Below are 24,419 nucleotides of genomic sequence, written 5' to 3'. Positions count from 1 at the left end.
GCAGGAACAGAAGTCACGGGGTTTTAAACTTGAAAGGGGGAAGTAGGCCGTAGGGTGCAAATCGCTTCTCGCACTTTGCGACAAAGTATCCCCCGAGGCGTCGGTTTCGCTACATGACGAAGTCCATTACAAAAAATCGTTCTTTCAGACGTTCTTTTACGCTGGACTTTGTGTCCTTTGGCTGAAACTTGCTGTTTGCTATTTCGTGGGTGGTTCTTGATTAGGATGAGAAACCTGTCACTGTTATTTCATGTTTTGAACCACTGAATTTTGGGATGAAACTTTGGGGATAATTTCCCATGGTTTTGGGCTAAAAATCTTTCTTTCCATTTATCTTGTGCTTTCCAGGTCCTCTGCTCCTTCCTCCCAAACTCACGAATTGCTTACTCTTCCCACAAACCTCTCATCCTCCATTCTTTCTAGATGACCAAACCATCTCACCTATACTAACAATTAGACTTCTATCAACTTTCACAAATCTCACCTTTCAGTCCTTGTTATTAATTGTATATTGTGTAAACATTTCATCTCAACAGCTTCAACCCTTTTCCTTCATTCACATTCAGCATCCACACGTCACTGCCATAAAGGAGACTTGGCTCAACTCCAAAATATCCTCCACATTTAACTAACTTCCCAGTACATATTTCACTGTTCGGGTCAACAGAAGCACAAATGAGTATTAAGAAATGGGCGTCAGTAATTGAACTCTCATCTCCTTACCGCACGGGCGAGGTTGATAACCACTGGACCACCAGAATATACGCATGCGTGTGCATTCGTGTGTGTGTTTGGTGTCATTTGAAAGGCTTCTTTGAAGATCGCCTCCGAGACCCATCTCAGTCATGTGACCACCCCGATTGATATGTTTATTATCTTTGTTTTTGTATTTGCTTTATATTTCTTTTCCGTGATATTTTTTGTAATTATTTGTAAAATCAATTTTTTATGCAAGAATTTATTGTGGTAAAATTTACTTTCATTTGTTGTGTTAGATTTATTCATGGGTCAAATGTATTGACCTTTTATTGACTCACTTCGTCTATTTTTATTAATTCTATATAAGGATACTTGTTCCTCCCCTTCCGATAACTCTCAGGCCTTATTGTGACCCAGTGCCCCTCGTACCAGACCTCTGTTCAGTCAGTTGCACATTTCAATAACGAATGGTTTAATTATTTTCTAAGGAGTGAATTATTTACCTAGCGGTTAGTCGACTGCAGTTGGTTGCAACCAGATTTTAGAAGGAGTCGTGATAAGAGTAAATCCACGTGTTATGCGTACAAGTAATGAGGTGTTACAACAGGCATTTTGGGATGAGGTTGCAAGCCTTATGCCTTTTTATAAAATCCAGATTCAAACACCACAATCGTCTGACTACCAGGTACATGATTCACTGCTGAGGTCAATAGAGGCACAATGAGTTTTCAACGGAGTGCGTCCAACTGACCATTCTCTCCCAGGCACTAACATACCCCAGGAGAGAGAGAGAGAGAGAGAGAGAGAGAGAGAGAGAGAGAGAGAGAGAGAGAGAGAGAGAGAGAGAGAGAGACCTGTAAAAGTCCAAGGCCCCCCCAAATTACTTCAGATATTCTTCGAGCATGCCAACTCATACTTTTCTTAATTATGTCGGGTCAAGGTGATTTAGCCTCGTCTGTTATGTAAAGGAAAAGTCTACTAGACTTTGTGTGTGTGTTTGTGTGTATGTGGGGGGGAGGGATACATGTAAGGGGAAGGTAGGGGGTGTGGTGGGAATGCTGTAGGGGGGAGATACGGAGACTGCAAAGCCATTAAGAGGACAAAGACCCGAGTGAAATGATGAATGTCCATCTGATGGAAGTCGGTGCCGTTTCTTTTACGTAAGACCTGGAGGTTGAATGGTGTCCCTGTACATAGGGACGTCTGATTGATCATGCGACTTTAGCTAGGTCATACGTCGTGGCGAAGAAGAAGGAGGAGGAGGAGGAGGAGGAGGAGGAGGAGGAGGAGGAGGAGGAGGAGGAGGAGGAGGAGGAGGAGGAGGAGGAGGAGGAGGAGGAGGAGGAGAGGAAGAAAAAGAAGATGAAAAGAGAGATTGTATGGAGAGACGCCGCCATCTTGAATGGTCACCCTTAAATTGTACCAAGGGATGTTAATTCAACCTGGACTGTAGGATGAATTCATATCCTTGACCAAGGATTGGAAATCAATCTTGGGACTTAGTATAGTAGTAAATCCTGGGCAATAGGATGAATTTAAATCCTGGCCCATATGGTGAATTTGAATCCTGGACCATAGGATGGGGATGAATACTGGGCCACTAGAATGAAATAAATCCTACTCATAGGGTCAATTTAAATCCCAGGCCATGGGATGAAGTTAAATCCCGGGCGACAGGGTGGAAATAAATCCTGGGCCATAGAATTCATTTAAATCCTGGACCGCAGGATGGAAAGAAATCCTGGGCTACAGGACAGAGATAAATCCTGGACCACAGGACAGAGATAAATCCTGGGACACCAGATGGAAATAAATCTTGGACCACAGGGCGAATTTAAATCCTGAATCGTAAGATAAAGTTAAATCGGGTCACTGGATGAAGTTAAATCCCAGACCATGGAATGAACACAAATCCAGGGCCACTGGGCGAAACCATACCCGCCAATTTTAAATTCTTGCAAAAAAATGACCCAAAACACAGTGATGTCCAGACCACACAATGTCTTTCTCTCGATGTTTCTGTGACGTCAGTATTTCTTTTGTCATTTACGCTCGAGAGTCTTACGTCAGACTTCGTTATATAACACGTGGATGAATGTGACTTCACTAAACCTTCACTGAACCTTCTCGGAGAAAAATGTGAAGGTCTAAAAGTTAATTTCTTTTTCCAACAACCAATCTTAATTTATACCAAAATCGCAGCTCAAAAGCACTAAAAGTCACGAAGCACGAACGAGGTTCAAAGGCGGTTTTCGCCCTCGCGCGCTTACGTAAGTTTGCGCGCGCGCGTGCGTACGGACGTACGTCTGCCTGCTCGTGCAACAGACTCGGCTCTAACTTCTAAGGTCCCGTCAAGGAAAAGATTCGTAATGTATGCAAAATCATGTCCATTGTGACTTAAGGTCGATCCCTTGTGTCCAGAGTTCGGCGTGAACTCTTTGTGATGGGGATTTTGAAAGTAGGTCTCTCTCTCTCTCTCTCTCTCTCTCTCTCTCTCTCTCTCTCTCTCTCTCTCTCTCTGCAGCCCCACATTCCGAACCTCGAGAATGATTAGGGATCAAGCTCAGCTGTCAGGTGGAATTTGTTTTTCAGATTAAAAGTTACCTGACTGATCAGAACTGGACCTCTGAATTTGATGAACTAGATGAAGAATTTGACAGAATATTTAACAGGTTTTTTTTAGTTTTCTGTAAAGGAAAACTATTGTGCCGGCTTTGTCTGTCCGTCCGTAGTTTTTCTGTCCGCACTTTTTTCCTGTCCGCACTTTTTTCTGTCCGCACTTTTTCTGTCCGCACTTTTTTCTGTCCGCAATTTATTCTCCACACTTTTTCTGTCCGCAGTTTTTTCTGTCCGCACTTTTTCTGTCCGCAATTTATTTTATCCGCACGTTTCTGTCCGCCCTCAGATCTTAAAAACTACTAAGGCTAGGGGGCTGCAAATTAGTACGTTGATCATCCACCCTCCAGTCATCAAACATACCAAATTGCAGCCCTCTAGCCTCAGTAGTTTTTATTTTATTTAAGGTTAAAGTTAGCCATAATCATGCTTCTGGCAACGATATAGGACAGGCCACCACCGGGCCGTGGTTAAAGATTCATGGACCGCGGCTCATACAGCATTATACCGAGACCACCGAAAGATAGATCTATTTTCGGCGGCCTTGATTATACGCTGTACAGGAAACTCGATTGCGCTGAAGAAACTTCGGCGCATTTTTTACTTGATTTTTTCCAGATTTGTCGAAGAGAATTCCAGAGTTCAGTCGTGGAGGGGAAAAGACATATTTTTATTTATTTTGTTTTTGTTTATCGGTGTATTTTTTTTTTTAGTGTTTGTTATTGAGTGACTTGTGAAAACTTTTTTATAGGTTCGTTTCATATGAATTTGTTCTAATAATAATAATAATAATAATAATAATAATAATAATAATAATAATAATAATAATAATATTTTATGTGAATTTGTGCTCATTTTGAATAATGATAATAGTAATTAAGAAGAATAATCTACATAAATGTCTTTATTTTGAATAATAATAATAATAATAATAATAATAATATAATAATAATAATCTACATGGTTTTGTTTATTTTAAATATAATAACATTCCACAAGACTTTGTGCATATTTTGAATGATAATAATAATAATAATAATAATAATAATAATAATAATAATAATAATAATAATAATAATGATATTTTATATGAATTTGTGCTCATTTTGAATAATAATAGTAATTTATAAGAATAATCTACACAATAATAATAATAATTAATAATAATAATTTATGTGAATTTGAGCTCATTTTGAAAAATAATAATAACAGTAATAGTACTACTACTACTACTACTAATAATAATATTTTATATGAATTTGACCCCATTTTGAAAAGTAATAATAATAATAATAATAATAATAATAATAATAATAATAATATACACGGATTTGTTTATTTTAAATATAATATTCTACAAGAATTTATGCATATTTTGAATAATAATAATAATAATAATAATAATAATAATAATAATAATAATAATAATAATAATATCTTAGTAAAAGTCTTCTGCAAATGCTTAATATTCGCGACACACTGCAAACCTTCCAGTGGGTTTAAAATTCGCTCTGCAAATGGCCATCCACTCCACCCAACTAGAGATTACTGTCAGTAACCACTGAGTAAGCTCACATCCTAAGATATTAAGATAATATCTCGCCCCCTCCCACCCTTAAGATGCTTGAAAGCATAATAACTGCTTTTCTCAAGCAAGAACAGATCTCTGCTACTTTTTCGCGGTTTCCCATAATGCTTCGGACGGTTTGCAAGCAGGAGTGCTTGTGGTGTGGTCTAGTTTAGGTGACTGGAAGCTTTTTGCTTTTTATTTTTTTTTTCAGATGGTTCCTAAGGTTTTGTAAGGGTTGGGAAGGCTCGTGTGGACCTCTGGACACTTTAATTCGTTGATTTGAGCATTTATATTGTCTTTATTTGTGTATTTGTTTAAAGGATTTTTATGCGTTTTTAAAACTGATGCAAAAATGTCTCTTTTTGTTCAGACGTATATTTGCGAACACATGTATTTTTATTCATTGATTTTACTTAAATGTCATATATTTATTTACTTATTTATGTATCTGGTTAGTTATTTATGTATCTACTTAGTTATTTATTTATGTATTTATTCAAATCTACTTTTTTTCATAATTACCCCGACCAGGCCAACCGCATTCCAAGCGTAGTTTCCCGCCAAGATAAAAAAAAAATAAAGTGGCTTCGGCCCAAAATTATGCTTCCTCTACTAATCACTCCATCTCTTAACCAGGTCACCCCTACCCCTTCCCCCTACGTGCCAGAACCCCTTAAACACCCCTACTCAATCACTCACCCCTCGAGTGCTTAGTTTTAAATGAACGATCGGCCATATCTTAAGACAACGGCAGCAATGGAAGAGGTATGAGTCTAAGACTAGAGACGCGCTCTTCCGAGTTTCGCAACGGTCTAAGTGTTTTAAATCGATTCTGGAAGCCCTTTTGGAAGTTTTACATTTTTCTAAGTGTTTTGAATCGTTTCTGGAAGCCCTTTTGGAAGTTTTACATTTTGCTAAGCGTTTTAAATCGATTCTGGAAGCCCTTTGCAAAGTTTCACATTTTTCCAAGCGTTTTGAATCGAGTTCTGGAAGCCCTTATCAATTTTTCACATCGTTTAAGTGTTTTAAATTGATTCTGGAAGCCCTTATCAATGCTTCACATCAGTCTAAGTGTTTTTAATCGATTCTGGAAGCCCTTTTCAACACATTGGTCTAAGTGTTTTTAATCGATTCTGGAAGCCCTTTGCAAATATTCACATTTTTCGAAGCGTTTTGAATCGAGTTCTGGAAGCCCTTATCAACGTTTCACATCAGTCTAAGTGTTTTAAATCGATTTTGAAAGCCCTTTGCAAAGTTTCACATTTTTCAAAGCGTTTTAAATCGAGTTCTGGAAGCCCTTATCAATGTTTCACATCGGTCTAAGTGTTTTAAATCGATTCTGGAAGCCCATTTCAACACACCGGTCTAAGTGTTTTAAATCGATTCTGGAAGCCCTTTCCAAAGTTCCACATTCTTATAAGTGCTGTAAAACGAGTTCTGGATGTGTCTTAGTGTCCCAGGAGCCATTTGCATACGACAAACCACTTTTGTGTTTTGTGAAGAGTTGGAAGTGAAGACTAACTCAGAAAACTAAGCGGTTGAGGTTGAAGTGTGAACAAGTTGTTCTTATAATTTTTTTTTTATTTTTGTGGGCGAGTTTTCTTAGGTGTCAGATGTTGCAGCATGTAGCCAATTTTTTTTTATAGAAACCTACACGTGGCGTCTCTTCGTTAGAGTAATATCACCACCTTCTCCTGGAAATTTTTTTTGGAAAGGTGATAAGTGATGCTAGATAGTAGGCCTATGCTTGAGTGACAGAAGTAAAGATTTTTAATATTTTATCTTTATGAGATTTTTTTTAGGCTGTCAAGTCAAGCACTGGGTCACTTTCGGCCAGTCAGGGTTTAAGACAGTGGAAAGACGGAGTTGGAGCGGTTAGACAGCGAGATTAAAGAAAATAAAAGGCTAAAAGTGGCTACAGCTAAGGTCCAAAGCTACAAACATCCTTTAGTAATGCTTACAGTGCACCACGCGAGGTGCACTGACGGAATTATCTATAGCCAGTGATCAGTCCAGCATTAGTGGATAGGTAACCACCAGTAAGTGCCATTATAGATCAGTGAGACCTGGAAACCTTCACAGATAATCAGTGGCCTTATACCAGTTACTATTTCTGGTCCTAGAGGGTGTTACCCTTCCGTTTTCAAGTCTTTTTGGGATGAGGTTGCTGGGCCGATGTCCAAGTACCCAATTCGCTGCTTAGCTAATAATAATAATAATAATAATAATAATAATAATAATAATAATAATAATAATAATAATAATAATAATAATAATAATAGGTCTAGTAATTTTATGTTCTTGAAAACATCTCGAAAGCTTTGTCCACAAGTCTTACCCATTGGCTAAGACTCATTTACAGTAGATGTTGCAGTATCATTTCTCTCTCTCTCTCTCTCTCTCTCTCTCTCTCTCTCTCTCTCTCTCTCTCTCTCTCTCTCTCTCTCTCTCTCTCGCTCCCGTATCTTCGTTAAAAATGAGCGAATGTGGCTTCCACCGTATCAGTAGAGGTCTTCCGCAGACATGAGTAAATGTAAACCGATCCCTGATTACCTTTGTCATCGCAGAAGAAGAAGAAGAAGAAGAAAAAGAAGAAGAAGGGGGATCAATTCTTGTTATTGTTTTATGTCGATTGTTTGTCGTAGTAGTTTTTTGGTTTGTGGTTGTTCCTGTTTATTTGTTTGTTAGTAAGATAACTCCAAAAAATATTCCAGGCTTCCCGCTCCTCCTGATTCCTGGTCGGGGGAAAACGACTTAGACCCATTTTTCTAATTAATCCAGATTGTCTTTGCTGGTCTGAAGGGGGATTTATGTACCCGGGAGTTAGTTACCTGTGATGGGTTCAAAAGAGACTTCCAGAGGACTGGAAATTAATGCTTTATGTAGCCACCTCTCCCTTAGGGGGAGATATTCTTCTTATAGGTCTAAAAAGATGGCGTCCAGGATGGGGTCATCTTAGCCGGGGGTTTAAATTCTAATGCATATTTATCTTCTATTACAAAAATGATCATTACCGATCTTACAGATCTCAAAGAGACCACCTAATCCACACTGATCACGAGTTAAACACCGATAATGATTATTATTGCCCATTTCACCGACTGCCACCGTCGGGACGTCAGCCTCACGCCAGTCAGATTGGACTTGGCGTCTCTCTCTAATCCGACACGCGAAGGAAAAGACAGGCACATTGTTCTTGCATCATTTCAGACTCATGTTTCAGACTTCGTTCGGGTCTGGAGACTGCAAGACTGAAAATGGTTACCTTTCAGACTTTCTTCGGATCTGAACACTACAATAGTAGCTTCTATGAAAAGAAGCTCTAACCTGGCGTTATTTTAAATTATACGACATTCATAATATTCTTGGGTACTTTTCAATTGAAATTAAATAAATTCTTCCAGTAACTATATTTTTTAATGCTCTACATAATATCGTAGGGAAAGTTTCCAATTAGAAGAAATTTGTGGGGTACAGACATTTTGAAAAAGTCTTTCATTTGTTTTACAAGACGCATTTGAAGAGCATTTTAATTTGTAGCAGGTATTAAAAAGTGGGTTATTGGATGTTCTGAAACTAGAAAATGCAATAATAATAATAATAATAATAATAATAATAATAATAATAATAATAATAATAATAATAATAATAATAATAAGTAGAAGAAGAAGAAGAAGAATTTTTGGTTAACGATCTTGTATTTGTATTGTTTCAATTGTAAAATACTTTTAACCAAGTTTAGAGTCAAGCTTTTTCAAGTGAATTCTCATTAAATGCAAAAAGTATAAGTTTTTTATTTGTTTTAAGAAGGAAACTATATAAAAAGACAACAGTTAACCTGCTATAGTAAATTCTAGTCTATTGTTTCTTTGCTGTTGTGGAGTTGAACTTCATCTTTTTAAGATCCTTGGGCACCAGATTTTTTATGAAGTTGAGTTTAATGAAGTAATGTGGAATTTTAGGAAACTTAGGCCTGCTAAAGTGATTATTTTATTTGTGTATAATTAATCTACTCTCAAATAGGTTAGGGGTGTACTTTAGCTTAGCTTTCACTGAAATGGATGTTGTGTAGCCCAGCCTGTTGAAGGTAAGCCAATACTGATAGCCATCAACACACACTTTCAGATACAAACTTCCATGTTTGTGTGATATATTGGATTCATGTTTGTGTGATATATTGGATTAACAAACTTATATTCAAGTATTTCATTGCGAGATTTTCAAGGAGAGATTATTGTTTATTATGAAACTTATTTTTATGTACAAAGACTAAATTGTCTCATAGGAAGACCATTACCACAAAATTGTAATTGTCGTATAATGCTGGGTGCCTAGGCTAACTAATCTCGGAACGGAAATTGTGTGTATCTAGAGGACTACTGATTTGTTATTATGGTATATGAATGGGCTGTTAATATTCATATTCGAATCACACAGTGATCAAGATTGGTTAACGACATTTTGCATTTGGTAGCCTAGCTCATTGCTACATTCCTAGGTGCAAATGGTCAATCCTTCAGCTTTGATAGGTTAGGCAGTACTCAGGCCAGGATAATTTAAGTGGAATGTGTGGCAGAACAGTGCTAAAACCAAGGTCAATAATGATCTTGACCCAGAATTTTCTTGGTAGAATGCTTAATCAAACCGTTGAGTAAAATCGGAGGTTGGCATAAAGTGTTCAAATTTGGAGCAGAAAAGTCGCCCAAGATAGCATAGGAGTAGGTTTAGCAGAGCAGTGAGTTAGTATATATTTGTATACAAATTGACATGAGGTGCTTGTGAATTTTAAATAGGTACAAAAATTAAATCAGAAAAATATAAAAGTCACATTAAAGACCGCCAATAGAAGGTATGAGAACTTCAGGACGGTACACTGTTCAGATGTCAGAAATTTTCAAAGAAATTGTATTTTAGGGCGTGCAGATATGGTTCGAATTAGCTTTCAGCTTGTCCTGTGAACTCTTATTTCTTGCTGTATTTGACCACTTATAAGTTATCTGCCGTCACTGTTGTGTACCGCAATGTTTCAAAAAGGAACTGAGAAGTTCAGGCTGTTAAGTCTCGAGCCAGATGTAATCAGAAATTCTTCGCGTCAGTGTGTGATGGTAGGTTGCAAGTGACCCTTTATGGATCTTGATAAGTTTTTGCAAAATTACTTATAACATTTTTCTATCTGAGCAGAAACTCAAATGCAGACTTTTTTTTTTCTGAAATCTGGCGGAATTTGATGCAGAGTCGTAGAAGTATAAGGGTATTGTTGAGTAAATCTAAAGTTTAATGCCACAACAATAGATTTCTGTACTTACCATTTACATTATGATTATCCGCAATGCTACCAATATAGACGCTATACATTTTAAAATAAGTTTTAAATTGCATGTAGGTCAGGAACTACTGTATGTGGAATTGATGTTGTCCGTATGTAGTAAATATTGAAGTGAACGCTATGATATAGGGTCCTTGTTACTTATTAGAAAGCCAGTGGTGCGAAGAATTGTGGATTATCAAATTTAAAAACACTTTGATATATATTTTTCCATCTACTTTCCTCATTCTAGTAGAGGGGTGGTTTCTGAAGAATACTGTCCAGTGTTCAGCAATTATTTAAGGATGAGGTTGCTGGCCCCATGTATTTCTCTGCCCTGGTTGTAACCAGCCACAGTCATCAAACCACCAGGCACATCTGGTCCCACTTGCTAATTGGGCTAAGTTATGTGACCACTAGACTACCTGACTAATTAACGTTTATATTTATATATGATTTTTTTGGGGGGTGCAGTTAATATTTGTGGCTTAATACTAGTGAATATAAAAATGTCTTTGAGTTCAAGTGACAAAAATTCAAAATCAGCCCAAAATCGCAAACCAATTGGCTATCACGGTTGAGATGGGTCGATACTGATTCTAAGTACAGAACCTGAATTCTACAGACATATGTACAGCAGATTCTTAATCGACTCACATCTCTCTTGATAGGTGAGTGGTCAGAGTCACTGTCTATCATTGTTTCTAAACCAGGCCATGGTTTTAAAATCTTGGCTGGGGCAAAAGTACATGAAATGCATATAAAACTAAGTGCGAATACAAAAAAGTTGCATGTGTGTAAGTGACAAAAATTCATATATAATGCGCGTATAGCCAGTGAACAGAAATTTCATCTTTGCATGAGACAAATGTCCCAGATGGTAGATTGTAATTACATTGTTGGAATTTTTGATGAAAAATTCCATGCTCCGGAACTGAAAAATTTGCTTTTAATAAGTCAGAGGTCTTTATTAAATATAATTCAGTGCCTAGTTCATTTTTAAAGGAATTACAATCTGCATCTGTGACATATTGTCATGAGATTCATTAGAAATTTAGTTGTAAATATTAATTTGGAGACAGATTTTCTTCACAGACACAGTAGGTGATGGTGCAGGCTATCACGGGGGTGTCCCATGTGAAGTCTCCCCAGACACTCTGGCTATAAGTATCTATTCCATTTCATTACTGTAAATTTTTCCATATATTTCAGCTTGTGTTATTCTGTAATATATACTGTAATCTTGTACTTTTTTTTTTAATCTTTTGTCGGTTAGAATTAGAAGTATAATATTTGTACAGGATTTCCAGAAAAGAAACTTTCAATCAGTTTACAAATGTTCAAATTTCAGTATAATGCACAGGAAAACCTAGTGTTTTCTCTACAGTTGATTTCAAGTTAAGACTAATGTCTTTTATAATCTATTGAGTTAAATTTTTCTTAACCAAGGGATACCTAGGCTTCAGATACTTTAGTTGAAATGACCGTATTTGCAAAATAAATTTTTCTTTCATAGTTTTACACTAAGGAATCTACAATCCAACTTGAGGATTGGCTTTCTCTTAACTCTTAAAACAAAGTATTAACTTCCCTTGTTGAATGCAGAGCTGTTTGAATTGTAAGATTAATGTCCTCTGGGTGTGAAATGCTTGAACTTGATCAAAAGATCTTGACCCCTTCAGATTGAAGATTTAGTTGTAAATCATTACGTAGCATGAGATGTAACGATATGTTCATTTCCATAGAGAATGCTTCAGGAAGGTAGGTTAGGCTTAGTCTGAAAGCAATGTTTTCACCAGGTTTCTCTGAACTTAAATACGAGTAAAAATTTTAATGGTGACTTAGAGCCCTTGCTTACGTTAGAATAACTACATATATTTGCTTTGAAGGAAGTTAGTAGGTTTGCCAATATTGTATCAATCGGAATATCGAGTTACTTCAATATTTCTTACGAGAAACTGTTACGTTTAGTACAGTACTGTACCTCAGTTCTGAAATGACAAACTGATATTGTTTACTTTATCGCCACCAGGCCGGTGCCAGCACGGACAAGCGTGAACACCTGTATAAAATACTAGTGATAGGAGAGCTTGGCACTGGCAAGACCTCTATCATCAAGAGATACGTCCACCAGTTCTTCAGCCAACATTATCGAGCGACAATTGGCGTGGATTTCGCCCTCAAAGTTCTTAACTGGGATAACAATACAGTTATTAGACTACAGCTATGGGACATTGCAGGTGAGACATTTGTCCTTTTTCTCAACTAGTTTTTTTATTTTGAAGTGATGGTAAATATCCAAAGCCAACATCATTGAAGTTTCAATCCTGCTTCCGATTGGCTCGTGTAAATAGTACAGCATTCCCCTGTAAACAGTTTTTTCAAGTACAGTATTGTATAATCATGATGAGTATCCAAAAATTGCATCTTAACTTTGCTATCTTGCATAATTTGGTAACTAAGAAGACATTCAACAGTTGCATACTCCAGAAACAATAAGCAAGATAAACATTTTGTACATGAGCACTAAAGTGGCGAGTCTCCATTTAACAGTTGTGTAGAGGCATGCAATTCCACCAGTTACAATTAGCTTCGGTGATATTGGCTGTATACGCTGTGAGGAGACCCTCCTTACTGCGTAATAAAATACATTGTTGTTTCTATGAACCATATATTTCAAATATGTATCAGATTTCTGAGATTCATTATGGAGTAGGAAAATGCAAGTGTTAGCAATCCATGGTGCACTCAAGCGTAAAATATAAAAATAGAAAGTGGCATTGCATTGTTTATGCAAGCTTTGGATGACGACAACTTTAATCCTGCTTTTAGATTTCTCTGTGAGGTTATGCAACTGGAGGGTTAAATTTTGCTCAAGTTTGTATATTTATGGAACAACTGAAATTCACGCAAAGGTATTTACAGTATGCATAGCTTGTTACGAGTAAAAATTTTCTTGTTGGTTAATGTTGTTGTGTTTCTCCCTTATATGGACAGGAGGTGGTTTGACAGTCGTCATTTTTAAATAACTAGTCCCCGGACATTAGTTTCCCATGCTTTCCTTCCTTCCTGGTTCTTAGATGAACCAGGAACAATGGAAATTAATCTCTCCCCTCCCACTGCAAACTGCAACCTTCATGTGGCTTTGTGATTTTGGGCATTCTAATGGAAAGCCTGTCACACAGCCTTGCTGTGGCTTGCAAGAGCATTGTTTACAGTTATGTTGTTGAAGATGATAATTTTAGTTTTGGTGTAACCTGGACTGACACCTTTGCAATAGTTGGAGGCAGATTTTTTCCACCCTTATTGGGTGCCAGAGGGCTTTTTTATACGTCACAAGGATTCTGTTGGAGTTATGCAATGTTCATAGCTTTCCTCTGTATGAACTCATGCTGACAGTCTTCGTAAATCACTTTAGTGTGTCGTCCTAAGCTTTTGAGTTACTAGCTCCCACTGGCCACTGATAATTTCAAGACAACACGAAAATCAGAATTCACCATCTGGGTAATCTGGTCTTTTGCCTTTTTGGAAATTTTGGGCAAGCCCAAGAACTTTGTTGCTGCTGAAATTCACCTCTTTGGTGGCGACAGAGGGAGACACTTCTAAACTTCCCTCACCACTGTAGGGTCTGGCAATGATAAACTTCAAAAGCTTGACCTCTGTCTAGGTAAGCCAGCAAGCCATGTTTATTTTGACTCAGGATGGGGTCTTTATGAAGAATGGTCCCACCGGGTGACAGAACCTACAACCCTCCTACAACTTTCCCTAATGTATGCTTCACAAGACATAATTACAAATAAATGGTGATAGAGATTTCTTCAGTATGATCTTGCATACATTTTGAGTAATAAGCAAGTCCTAAAAGATGTCATCTTACCATTTAACTTATTTGAGTGTCTGGGAAAGCTGCCTTTGAGCACTCCCAAGTACGAAACAAAGGCACTGGTTTTTGGAAAATGCCATGGCTGCCTTCACACACTGTTCTGCACCCAGGAAATGTGATTTTTACCACAAAGTACCAGTCAGCTGCTGGGAGAGCTGGCCACCCCATTGTGTCTTGATGTGGCTCTTATTGTTATTTTTTGTAACTGGAAGATGTAGTCCTCATCTTTTCATACATTGGAAGACTGTGTCCCTTAGAGAATTTCTCAGGACTTGAGATTAAAGTCAGGCTGTGTATGATGGCTTCACACTAGAGTGACATTTTAAGATGCTAACAAAATGCTTGTGAGCACAGTACCAGGTGAATGATAAAGAAATGAACACGTTGCTTAGTTCTATGGTACAAGCTATCAAGATCATAACTTAGGATGTAAATTTGGATCTAATTTCTGTACTCCTAGAAGCTGATTAGTGCTTATGGCCCAATGTTCACCAGATTCTCCAAGGTACAGTGCTGAGATTGGCATATGTAGCGCTTATGGCTTTTGCTAAATTTTTTCAAATTAAGTCACATTACTCTGTCCAAATACAAAACCTCAGAAAGATCATAACTGTTCATTCTGGTAGTAACGCTTTGCAAGCCTTCTTCAAGAACCCAGTGGTCTATTTGAGACTTCTGAACTGTCTCAGCCCAGTTTTCCAGGGACAGAGATTATGTTTGATCGTCTAATTCTTGACACAGATATAGCAATGACCATTAAATTTCTCTCCTTGCAGGTCAGGAGCGTTTTGGAAACATGACACGAGTCTATTACAAGGAAGCCGTAGGAGCTTTTGTGGTATTTGACGTGACCCGAGCCCAGACTTTTGATGCCGTTACAAAGTGGAAAACTGACCTTGATACCAAAGTCACCTTAGCTGATGGATCACCTATCCCAGCAGTCCTCCTCGCTAATAAGGTAAGTTGTGTTCAAGATACTTGTAATTGCAAGTACCTGTTGTGGTATGGGCATAGATATGAACTTTTTCAATTTACATATCATTGATATGCTTTCTTGAAAGTAAGCAGACAACAGAATTAAATTATTTTTTAATTGTTGACTTGATAATTATTGATTATTTGATTGATCTGCCTCAGTCATTAGTGAGCCACTTTTTAGTCCTCATTTGTGATATTTACATTGTGAAGTCAGTTGAATTTTGCATTATTTTGCAATTATGATTTTGATATTTAACCTGCCTTATCTTACTTTTAGTACGTGTCAGTACAACTACAGTACAGTATATTGTTTTTATTGTACAGTAATAGTAACCCCTTCTTAAGATGAGAAAACATTGCAAACACAATTTGGGTCTTTTTTGGAAGCAAGAATTTCTTTACAACATCTTTATATATTATCAAGAGGACTGTGAAAACTGTTTGTAAAGTTTTTACTGAAATGCTCTTAAGATAATTACATATTTTCAAGATAATTTTCATGTATGCCATAGACATTGTAGATTTAAAAAAAAAAATCCATGTTCATTGATGTCTAGGTGGACAATAGATATTGTTACCAAAATTACTGTGATCAACAGAATGATGGCTTCTCTAGTTCAGATGTTGGATCTGTAATAGATAGGCATATCATAAGCTTAAAAACCTTCCCTCCCAAATTCCAAGTGAAAGTGTTTTTAAAAAACCTTCCCTCCCGAATTCCAAGTGAAAGTGTTTTTAAAAAACCTTCCCTCCCATATTCCAAGTGAAAGTGTTATGGGAAGTACGATCATATCTGTCAATCTAGCACCCACATAACGTGTAGGGCTTCAGTGTACTTGCCCCGGCCTTTGGGTGGGGACTTCAAAGAACACGTATTTCTTACCTATTACCCACTTTCTCTTTCCCTCCTTACACTGTCTGGACTAAATATTGGATGATGATCCTTGGATAATGACCCTCTTTCATTATGACTTAGATTGTACTTAAAAATGGAAGGAGAAGTTGTAAAGAATGCCTCATCACCTTTAGAATTCAAGTGCCCGACGAAGACAAGGCAAGGGAGGTGAAAATCTACTAATAACCAGCTCTGTTCCTAGTGCTGGGTCTGATCTCTTAAAAACTGACAACCTTCAAGGCATGGTAGCTTTGCACATACATAGTACAAGCCCTAGGAAGAGAGGGGTTTATCTGCTCTTGAAAAGTAGGTTTGTGGTAGGTATGAGAAAATACCTGGAGAAATTTAATAATCTTCATTTAAAAAGAAGCAATTACTTCTCTTTATATATATTGATGATCAGTGCATAAAGATTGTTACTCCTTAGTCTCCTTCCCACGAAACAAATAACAGCGAAATCTTATAAAACATTAGGACCATGCAAAAATGAATTAATGTACAGAAAAATTCGTACCACACCCCACCTTGAGGCATTTCGACTCACTCTTGGGAGCGATGACTAGTCAAGTTTTGACATTGAAAACTGACTTGAAAATAACTAGTCAAGGTTTTGAGATTGAAAACTGACTCAAACATAACAGGCCTAAGACTAGGAAATCACTTGTCATCAAGATTTCCTGTGACAAACATAAGAATCAGTGGATAATGTAAACCACCACAAAAATCCAATCAGAAACTACATGACAATGAAAATTAAACTAACAAACATGAGGGATTACTAGAGATGACACAATGAACAGTATATAAGAAATGGCAATGTTGCTAAAAGACAAAAAGCCAATTAACACAATATATTAAACTCATAAGTTATACAAAATTCAAACTTTCATGTAAAAAGTTATGAAATACCAAGTAAAAAATACAGATACTCAAGTAGGCAAAAGTAAAGTTCAGTGGGCAGAAAATGCTACTGCAATTCAAAATGTGGCAAAATTGAGAAAACAGACCTATATCTCAAAACCCCTGTAGTTTAAAACATATAGCCACACCTCCAAAAAAGGTAGTTAGGACTTATGATGTGAATTTTGTGGATCAAATGACAAAACAACCATGTGGAACTGTGGCATTAAATACAGGTATAGCTAAAATGAAAGAGGTTTCACTCACCCTTGTAAAAGATCAGCAAACAGTATTGAGACAGAACTCAAAGACCAGAACTGCATTAGACAACAAATTGCAGCAATGATAAAACCAGACAAGTAATTAATTCATCACAAGGGGGTTAGTTGCTAACACAGGTCAAAAGTCTCACCCAAAATGAATATGAAATTCATCAATATGTAGGACATACCATCCCTGAATAGACTGAGGAAGTAAACATGAAAGACAGTAAAATATTTGATGAAAAGCAACTTCATAGTGCCTCACTTCCATAAGGAAAAATCAGCTCACAAGCAAAATTTATTACCGTGACCAAAAGTGTAGGAAAAAAAAAAAAAAAACTCCATTGGCCTATTCATTCCATGAAGAGAATAGATACGGAAAGAATAAATGTATACGAAAACAAAATAAATCCAACAATGGATACTAATGAAAGACAATGATCACTTGCAATATAATATTATGAGACAGAGTCTACATAATCCCATGTAGCATCAGTGTTGATGCCATGGTGTTTCATCAAGGAACCTAATATACATTCTGGCATTGGTGAACTCATATATACTGTAGTTAGGAAGGAAATTTAATGCACACACACTCAAATAAGTTTGCAGAGATGCTTTGCACTTAGAGCAAAAATAGGCAGAATCTCCATTAAAGAAAATTGATAAGGGCTTGAATAGTATAACAAATGATAAAGTATCTAAAAATACATTAAGCAGCAGTATGGGCAAAAGTACAAATACAAATTTAATTCAGACTAAAAAAAACAAGTATAGCAAAGCAGTGGATTACCATAACCTAACTCTCCCATCATTATTGTGACCATTCGTCATTTCCAGCCTCCCGTCTCTTATCTCACTAAAGTAGGTCTGGGTCTACCGAGTCTTCTGGTGCCTATAGATGCCCACTTGACACTTTCATGTATGCACTATTCTCCAAAGAGTGATGCATAAGATATGTCTAGGCCATCTCCACCTAACTGATCATTATCTCACCCACATGTGGAGCTTACGTAATTACCTGTACGGCGTCATTTCTCACTATAACCACCACATTGCCTCAATTTTCAATCCCCATGTAATTCAGTACACTATAATCCATTTAAGTGAACTGCATTTGTAATTACCGACTCTGGTTCCATGTGTTTAGGTCTCCGACATATCGGACATTATGCCAAACAAATTGGAAATTACCAGTGAGCCCGGCAATCTATAAACTGCTACTGGAATGAGATAAGCAATTAACATGCATAATGAAACCACATACGATAAAGTAGCAATGCAATGCTCATTTATTTTAATGTTCTAACATAATATTACATAACCTCGTGATCGGTCACATAATCATTTTTACATATATAACCAACATAACTTTAATTACAGGGTATTATATTTACAAAATATAACAGTGTTATTTAATAAGATCAAGTGTTAAAACTTACTAAATGACTTCAGTGTACACAACTCCCTGTTTGTTGCAAATTGTAGAACTGCAGACAATATTGGTACACACATGGGACAACTAATTGATAATAATTTGTGTTGCTGGGTGCCATTATTTTTCAGACACCCCTAGCACTGTGGCATTACATGACCTCTCCCTGTGTTCCATACCTGTAATAAAACAAGATTTGAGCTGCAAGTTTTGGATTATTTGTATTTGTGATTATTAATCAATAATGCTAACTCTGTAGAGTAATGAATATGATAAAAACAAATTGATAAATGTTCTTTCCAAAACCCACTTCACACCGATGTAATATTTTCCCTTCTTTAATCGGTCACAGTCAACTTACCCATGTGACCTGATACCAGAATGCAGTTAATGCAGGACACTAACAATTAAACACAGGTGATTGCCCAGCTACCAACAACAAACATTGAATTCTGGAAATGAATCCCTAAAGGAAATTTCCATCAACCTTCAACATTATGACTTGAATCAGTCATTAAAGTCGAAACTTACCATTTATCACTCATTATCCCTAATACTCTAATGATAACAGTAACATGGAACTTGAGGGAACATTGTTCTGTATTTATTATTTACATTGGAACATGAGCATAAGTGTAAACTCTTCATGCTAAATGTGAAAAGATGAAAACAGTCCCCTTCCAGATGTTAGTCTGTGTCATTATACTCCTAGATTATTATTCATACAGATAATATTCAAAACATTTTGTTTTTGCTAATTTTCTAAAACACTTTCCTTTAGTGAACTGTAGGCTATTATTATATTTAATAAGTTTATGTGAGTACATTATCATCATCAGCATTTGTATGTTCAATTTTTCCTGCAGTGGGATTAGACATGAATTGAATTCTTACTCTTTGCGCTCAATTTTGTCTTTTGTTTTCTCTACCTGAATTTACTATCTAGTCTAGGCTTTCATCCTTGAACCCCTCTTCATGATGCTCTGAACCTTCCTTCATTCCTCTATTTCCTTATTCATTGCACCACCTTTTGAGTACTGTAACCGTTCCTCTTCCCTTCTCAGTAAAAGTCCAAACAATTTCGAATTTTACAGCCCTTATTTATTAACTGACGGTAGTGATTACCTTGCAGTGTGACCAGCCGAAGGAAGGAGTTGTAAACAACCCAGCCAGAATGGACGACTACTGCAGGGAACGAGGGTTTAGCGGCTGGTTCGAAACTTCTGCCAAGGAAAATATTAATATTGACGAGGCGTCTCGATTCCTTGTAAACAAGGTGAGAGAGTAATGAAAATGAATGTTGTCTTTAGGTTTAAGTTTAAGAAAATGGTTTGAAAAATGGTACCTCATCGTTTATTTTGTGTTTGTCATAAACAACCGTCTGCTGTAAAATGTTTCAGATAGAAGTACTGTGTGCTATTTGGAACTGAAGTTTGAGAGAGTAATCTCCAGCAGATTTTAACTTTAAACTAAAAACATATTGTACATTCTTTTGGAACAAGTGAGAACGTTTAAGTTTACATATGTATAATTAAAAATATTTAATACATAGTTGGCTGCTAGTAAACAAATCAGTAATTAAATAACTAAGAATAAGCAAGAAAATGACTGAACATTCTTTTGGAACTGGTGAGAAGGCTTAAACTAAACTCATATATATATATATATATATATATATATATATATTATTAAAAATAATGTTTAATACATAATGTAGTTTGCTGTTAGTATTAAATAAAAGCTAGGAATAAGCAAAAAAGGGGTAAGCATGCTTGAGCATATCCTCAAGTCTATTGGCTTTTGGCAAGTGCATGGAAAATCAATACCATTTTGTGTGTTCCAAAGATAGCTACCATTTTGGCCAGTTTTAGCTAACTGAAAAAATTCAGTGGTTGAAAGTGCAGTATCACAGTAAGACATTTATCTAGATTTTTTTCTCATTCCAAAGAGTAAAGTACATTCCTTTTGAATGATGCAACAGCCTCTTGATAAATTTATATGTACTTTAAGTGTTGGAGTATAACAAGTTTATTTTTTTGCAGATCCTTAGCAATGAGAAGCAAGGCATGATGATGACCGAGTCTTTGGACACAGACAAGTTTTCGGTGGACGGCAAAGCCAACCCCGTCGACAGAAGTGGTTGCCGCTGCTAATTCCTACCTCAAGTTTTACTGCAACGCCCCTATCAGAGGAAATGGATTATTGCATAAAAAACACAGTCGCTGTTTTTGGTGTCAGGAAGGTGTTGAGATGGCAACTATATTCTTCTAAATCAAAAAAGAGTGGTAAACTTTTATGAGGGAAAAAAAAAAAAACAGTGATGTTTCAAGTATTATGACTAGGAAGCAAGGAAGAGGTTCAGAACTTCAACTTTTTTTCACAGAGGAAAATATTCTTTCTGTGAAAAATTTTTTTTTTGTATGACATGACAATTTGCATGGACTGACTTGCTCAGTATTCGCAAAACTTATGCATTAATGTGTTCCGGTGAATAAGAGGATATTCCCACACTACTAAGATTAATTATATTGTTCTTGATATATGCATTACAGGATGAATGTCAGGACAGGCACGACAGCGATTCTCAAAGGTCTTTAGCAATGCTTAATTTTACTCTTCAGATGTTCTTCCTCTCTCTGTTGGCCCCTCCTTTCCCTACACACTACTGTAGTAGCTTCTCTCGAGAATAATTCTTACCTTTGGGAAAAGCATTGTCCTAACATTGCATTTAAAGCTTTAGTCTGCGTGCACTGAAGTGATGTGCGGGGTAGTCACGTCCCACTGGAAGAGGTTTTGTAGTTCTGGTGCCTCTTTCAAAGGGATCTATGAAAACAGACATTTTGATGAAGCAATATCTCTGTCCAGAAGCTGTTCTTGAGTATCAGACTGAGAGTGGGAAGCTTGGAAGAAATAGGTTATAAAAATTGCTAGGCAGAATTCCCCATAATCACAGGCTATTATAGAATCATACGCTCAGCTGCGGCAGTTTGATAGGGTTTGTATCTGACGTATCTAGCAAATAGGACATTTTTTTCATATCAGTTGAGGGCTTTCCGGACCAACGCCTGTGATAAATAATTTTGTACAAACAGAGTGGTAGACTGAATGTACATAACGAGGCATTCCATCAAGTTCACATGTTTTCATGTCTGTTCAGAGCCTTTTCGTTCAGGAAGGATGTTTTAATGGTTTTGTTTTGCCGTTATTTAACAGTTAAAAGCAGTTGGAGAACTAGCTCGTAAAGTGGGTCTAAGAAATTTTCTAAGTAACAATTATTTTCTAGCGAGTTTTGTTTTATGAATACCCGATATTCGTCAATTAGTGTCTCAGCCACAGGTAAATTATTCAACAAAATTCTTGTGATTACTTCAGTATTATTTTAGGTCATTGCCTTATTGGTGCTCGATAACCATTGTACAGCATCAAAGTTTATTTATTTTGTTTGTATCAAGAGTATATTAACGCTCTTAGCGAGGAGACTGTTACTATTAGCACGGACACCGTTACTAATGCTTCTGCATTTCTCTTGTAAATATGAGAGGCTACATTGCGAAGGTGTATAGAAACTTTTATTACTCCACCAAAGTTTGAAACTTTCTGTTGATGTTGAATTAAGATCGTTTTGGTCTTCCAGGATATTCATTTTAAGCAAATGTACAAGGTAGGTAGACTTAGGTGCAGCCACTCGAGTGACTGAAAGATGTAAGGGGACAATGGTTCACTATTTCCTCATGTACAGTAAACCTATTAAATGTTAAGAGAGTATTTTCATGCAGTTTTTAAGAATTTCGTATAAATCTTCAGGCCCGTCCTATGTATTATAGAATGCAAGTGGTGAGTAAAATATATCAGGCTGCTGTATGTTTGAAGATAAATCTGAACTATATTTAGTCTCTTTTCAATAATGCATTAGCCAATGACTTTCATTTTACAGTACTTATCAGCCCCTTCTAATAGTTTTTTGTTAAGTGATGTCATGGTCTTCAGATCGAAATCATTACCTTAGACAATAACTTCTTTTTCATGGTGTAGTAAAGGTTACAGACTCTGCTTTGAGTAACTGTACAGCAAATCAGATATATGAGGATGACTGACTTTAAATGCTAATGACGATCCCAAGGCATGAGAATGATGAAAGTCTTCTCTCTGAAAGAAGACTGCATCACAATCTGCGGGAACTGAGGCAGCTGTAGTTCTGCTTCATGAGACCTGATGAACTTGTGTATAAAGATTAGACATTCAACTTCCTAAGTTACCTCGACTGCATATTTCTGTGCTGGTGAACATTATATGATAAATTAATGTTATAGAGCAGTAACCCCCTCCACCCCTTTTTTTTTTTAAGTTTGGATGGTTATGTTAGTTTCTAAGAATTAGTAGAGGATTTTGTGAACGTCAATACTCAAGAAATTCCAGGCTACTGAATTTTAATGATGCAGTAGTACAGATGTTTATAACACAATGAGTACAGTATATTTGTTCAACTGCCATTTAAGAAATTTTGTATAATTTTTTTTTTCTTGTATGTTATCACCGGTTATAAACTTTTTGAATTATTGTGTGTAGCATTGTTGCAAATCCAATAATAAAGAATGCTTATTTTCCAGTTTTTTACTGTTAATCTTTTTTTCTTTTAAGAAATTGTAGAGGGAGTTCTCAAACCTCGATCGACTGTGTACCCCTCTGTGGTGATGTCTCATCAACCATATACTGTATACTGTGCACATAAAAACATTGATACAGTAATATTTTCACATGATACTGTACAATTTAAAGCACTATGTAATTTTTGCTACTCTTTCATATGGTGTGGAATGGTAGAGTTCATGGGGAAAAGATGTATGAAAGTACAGTTAACAGGACAAAATATACTTTGCCAAACAAAAAACTGAATGGCTGCCCGGATGACTGTTCAGTTCACCTGTTCTCCACCAGGTGCGTTTCAAATGTTTTAGCTTTTGTCAGAATTCTCCTTCCGCCATTGTGTATAGGCACTTTCTGGTATTTTTCATGGCTGTTTGCTGCCATCACAGTACCGTTCATTTATTTTTCCTAGGATGCCTCCGCTGGAATCAAGGCTAAGAATGTCAGGTTCTGCAGGAATGATTAGTGTTAACAGGATGTGAATAGATGTGAGGAAGTAGGGATTTTCGAAGGACTTTCTGCTTAAGTTTGTTAGTATAGGAAGAGAAGGGAAGCAGATAGATTGTGAAAGCAATTAGTTAGGTCAGGTTATCAAACTGTCATTTCTCCCCCTTCTCAAGGTCCTTTGTCTCTAGTTATCCGAACTCAGTCTAGGAGTTTAGCGAGTAGGAGTGTTAGTTTTTGACTCATTTCTGATGCTGCAGGCTACTGTTCTCATGCTTAAACTAATTCGGTCTGGAAAAAGTGAGAACACTTGTGCTTCTATATGCTTACGCTGCGCAGGCGATAAGGGAGGTTATAAGTCTTGTTTTATACCTTTCGGGGATAAGTTCAGCCCTCGGGTTCTGCTAGATGGCCAGTTGCAAGTCTCCTGGCATGCTTAAGAGCAGTACCTTACTCGGTGGAGGCAGTGAAGGAGAGTTATGATTCCTTTTAGGTTACCCTCCATTGGTTTAATCTCCTGTTGCTGTTCAAAACTCCTTAATAGGAAGTTTTGAAATAGAGAGAATGAAATGGACCGGACAGTAATTCACTGGGATTTCACCTCTGACTCTTCCAGCTCCATAAGCAACTGGAGATTGGCGGTCATTGTTGGACACATCAAGACTGAATAACTTTACATGTCTGCCCCCATGCTTTTTGTTTTTCCAGCATGGTCTTAGTGACTTTCCAAAAGAATGATCTGATGCTTTGGAAGACATGCAGAAGACATTTTCTCATACCAGTACAT

At 36.8% G+C, this 24,419-nt stretch overlaps 2 protein-coding genes across 14 annotated transcripts in view; one reads left to right on the top strand and one right to left on the bottom strand.

Annotated features, from left to right (window-relative positions):
* Positions 1-23,146, top strand: part of LOC136856064 (uncharacterized) — a 29,755-nt gene extending 6,609 nt beyond the window's left edge. For both annotated transcript variants that reach the window (XM_067133668.1, XM_067133669.1), the window contains 4 exons: positions 12,223-12,430; positions 14,850-15,031; positions 19,677-19,820; positions 20,587-23,146. In XM_067133668.1, the coding sequence (XP_066989769.1) occupies positions 12,223-12,430; positions 14,850-15,031; positions 19,677-19,820; positions 20,587-20,697 (645 nt within the window). In that variant the 3' untranslated portion in view covers positions 20,698-23,146. The remainder of the gene's footprint in view (positions 1-12,222; positions 12,431-14,849; positions 15,032-19,676; positions 19,821-20,586) is intronic.
* LOC136856065 (zinc finger MYM-type protein 1-like) overlaps positions 18,378-24,419 on the bottom strand; it is a 56,524-nt gene continuing 50,482 nt past the window's right edge. For 8 of the 12 annotated variants that reach the window (XR_010858220.1, XR_010858214.1, XR_010858222.1 and 5 more), the window contains 2 exons: positions 19,670-19,767; positions 18,378-18,723 (listed from right to left, as the gene is read on the bottom strand). The gene's annotated coding sequence lies outside the window, so the exon portion shown is untranslated. The remainder of the gene's footprint in view (positions 18,724-19,669; positions 19,768-24,419) is intronic. The other 4 variants (XR_010858221.1, XR_010858215.1, XR_010858223.1 and 1 more) reach the window with 1 other exon arrangement.

The sequence above is a fragment of the Macrobrachium rosenbergii genome, chromosome 34 (genome assembly GCF_040412425.1).
Source record: "Macrobrachium rosenbergii isolate ZJJX-2024 chromosome 34, ASM4041242v1, whole genome shotgun sequence".
NCBI lineage: Eukaryota > Metazoa > Arthropoda > Malacostraca > Decapoda > Palaemonidae > Macrobrachium > Macrobrachium rosenbergii.
The sequence above is the reverse complement of the archived record's forward strand: the minus strand, read 5'-3'. Positions and strand labels throughout refer to the sequence as shown.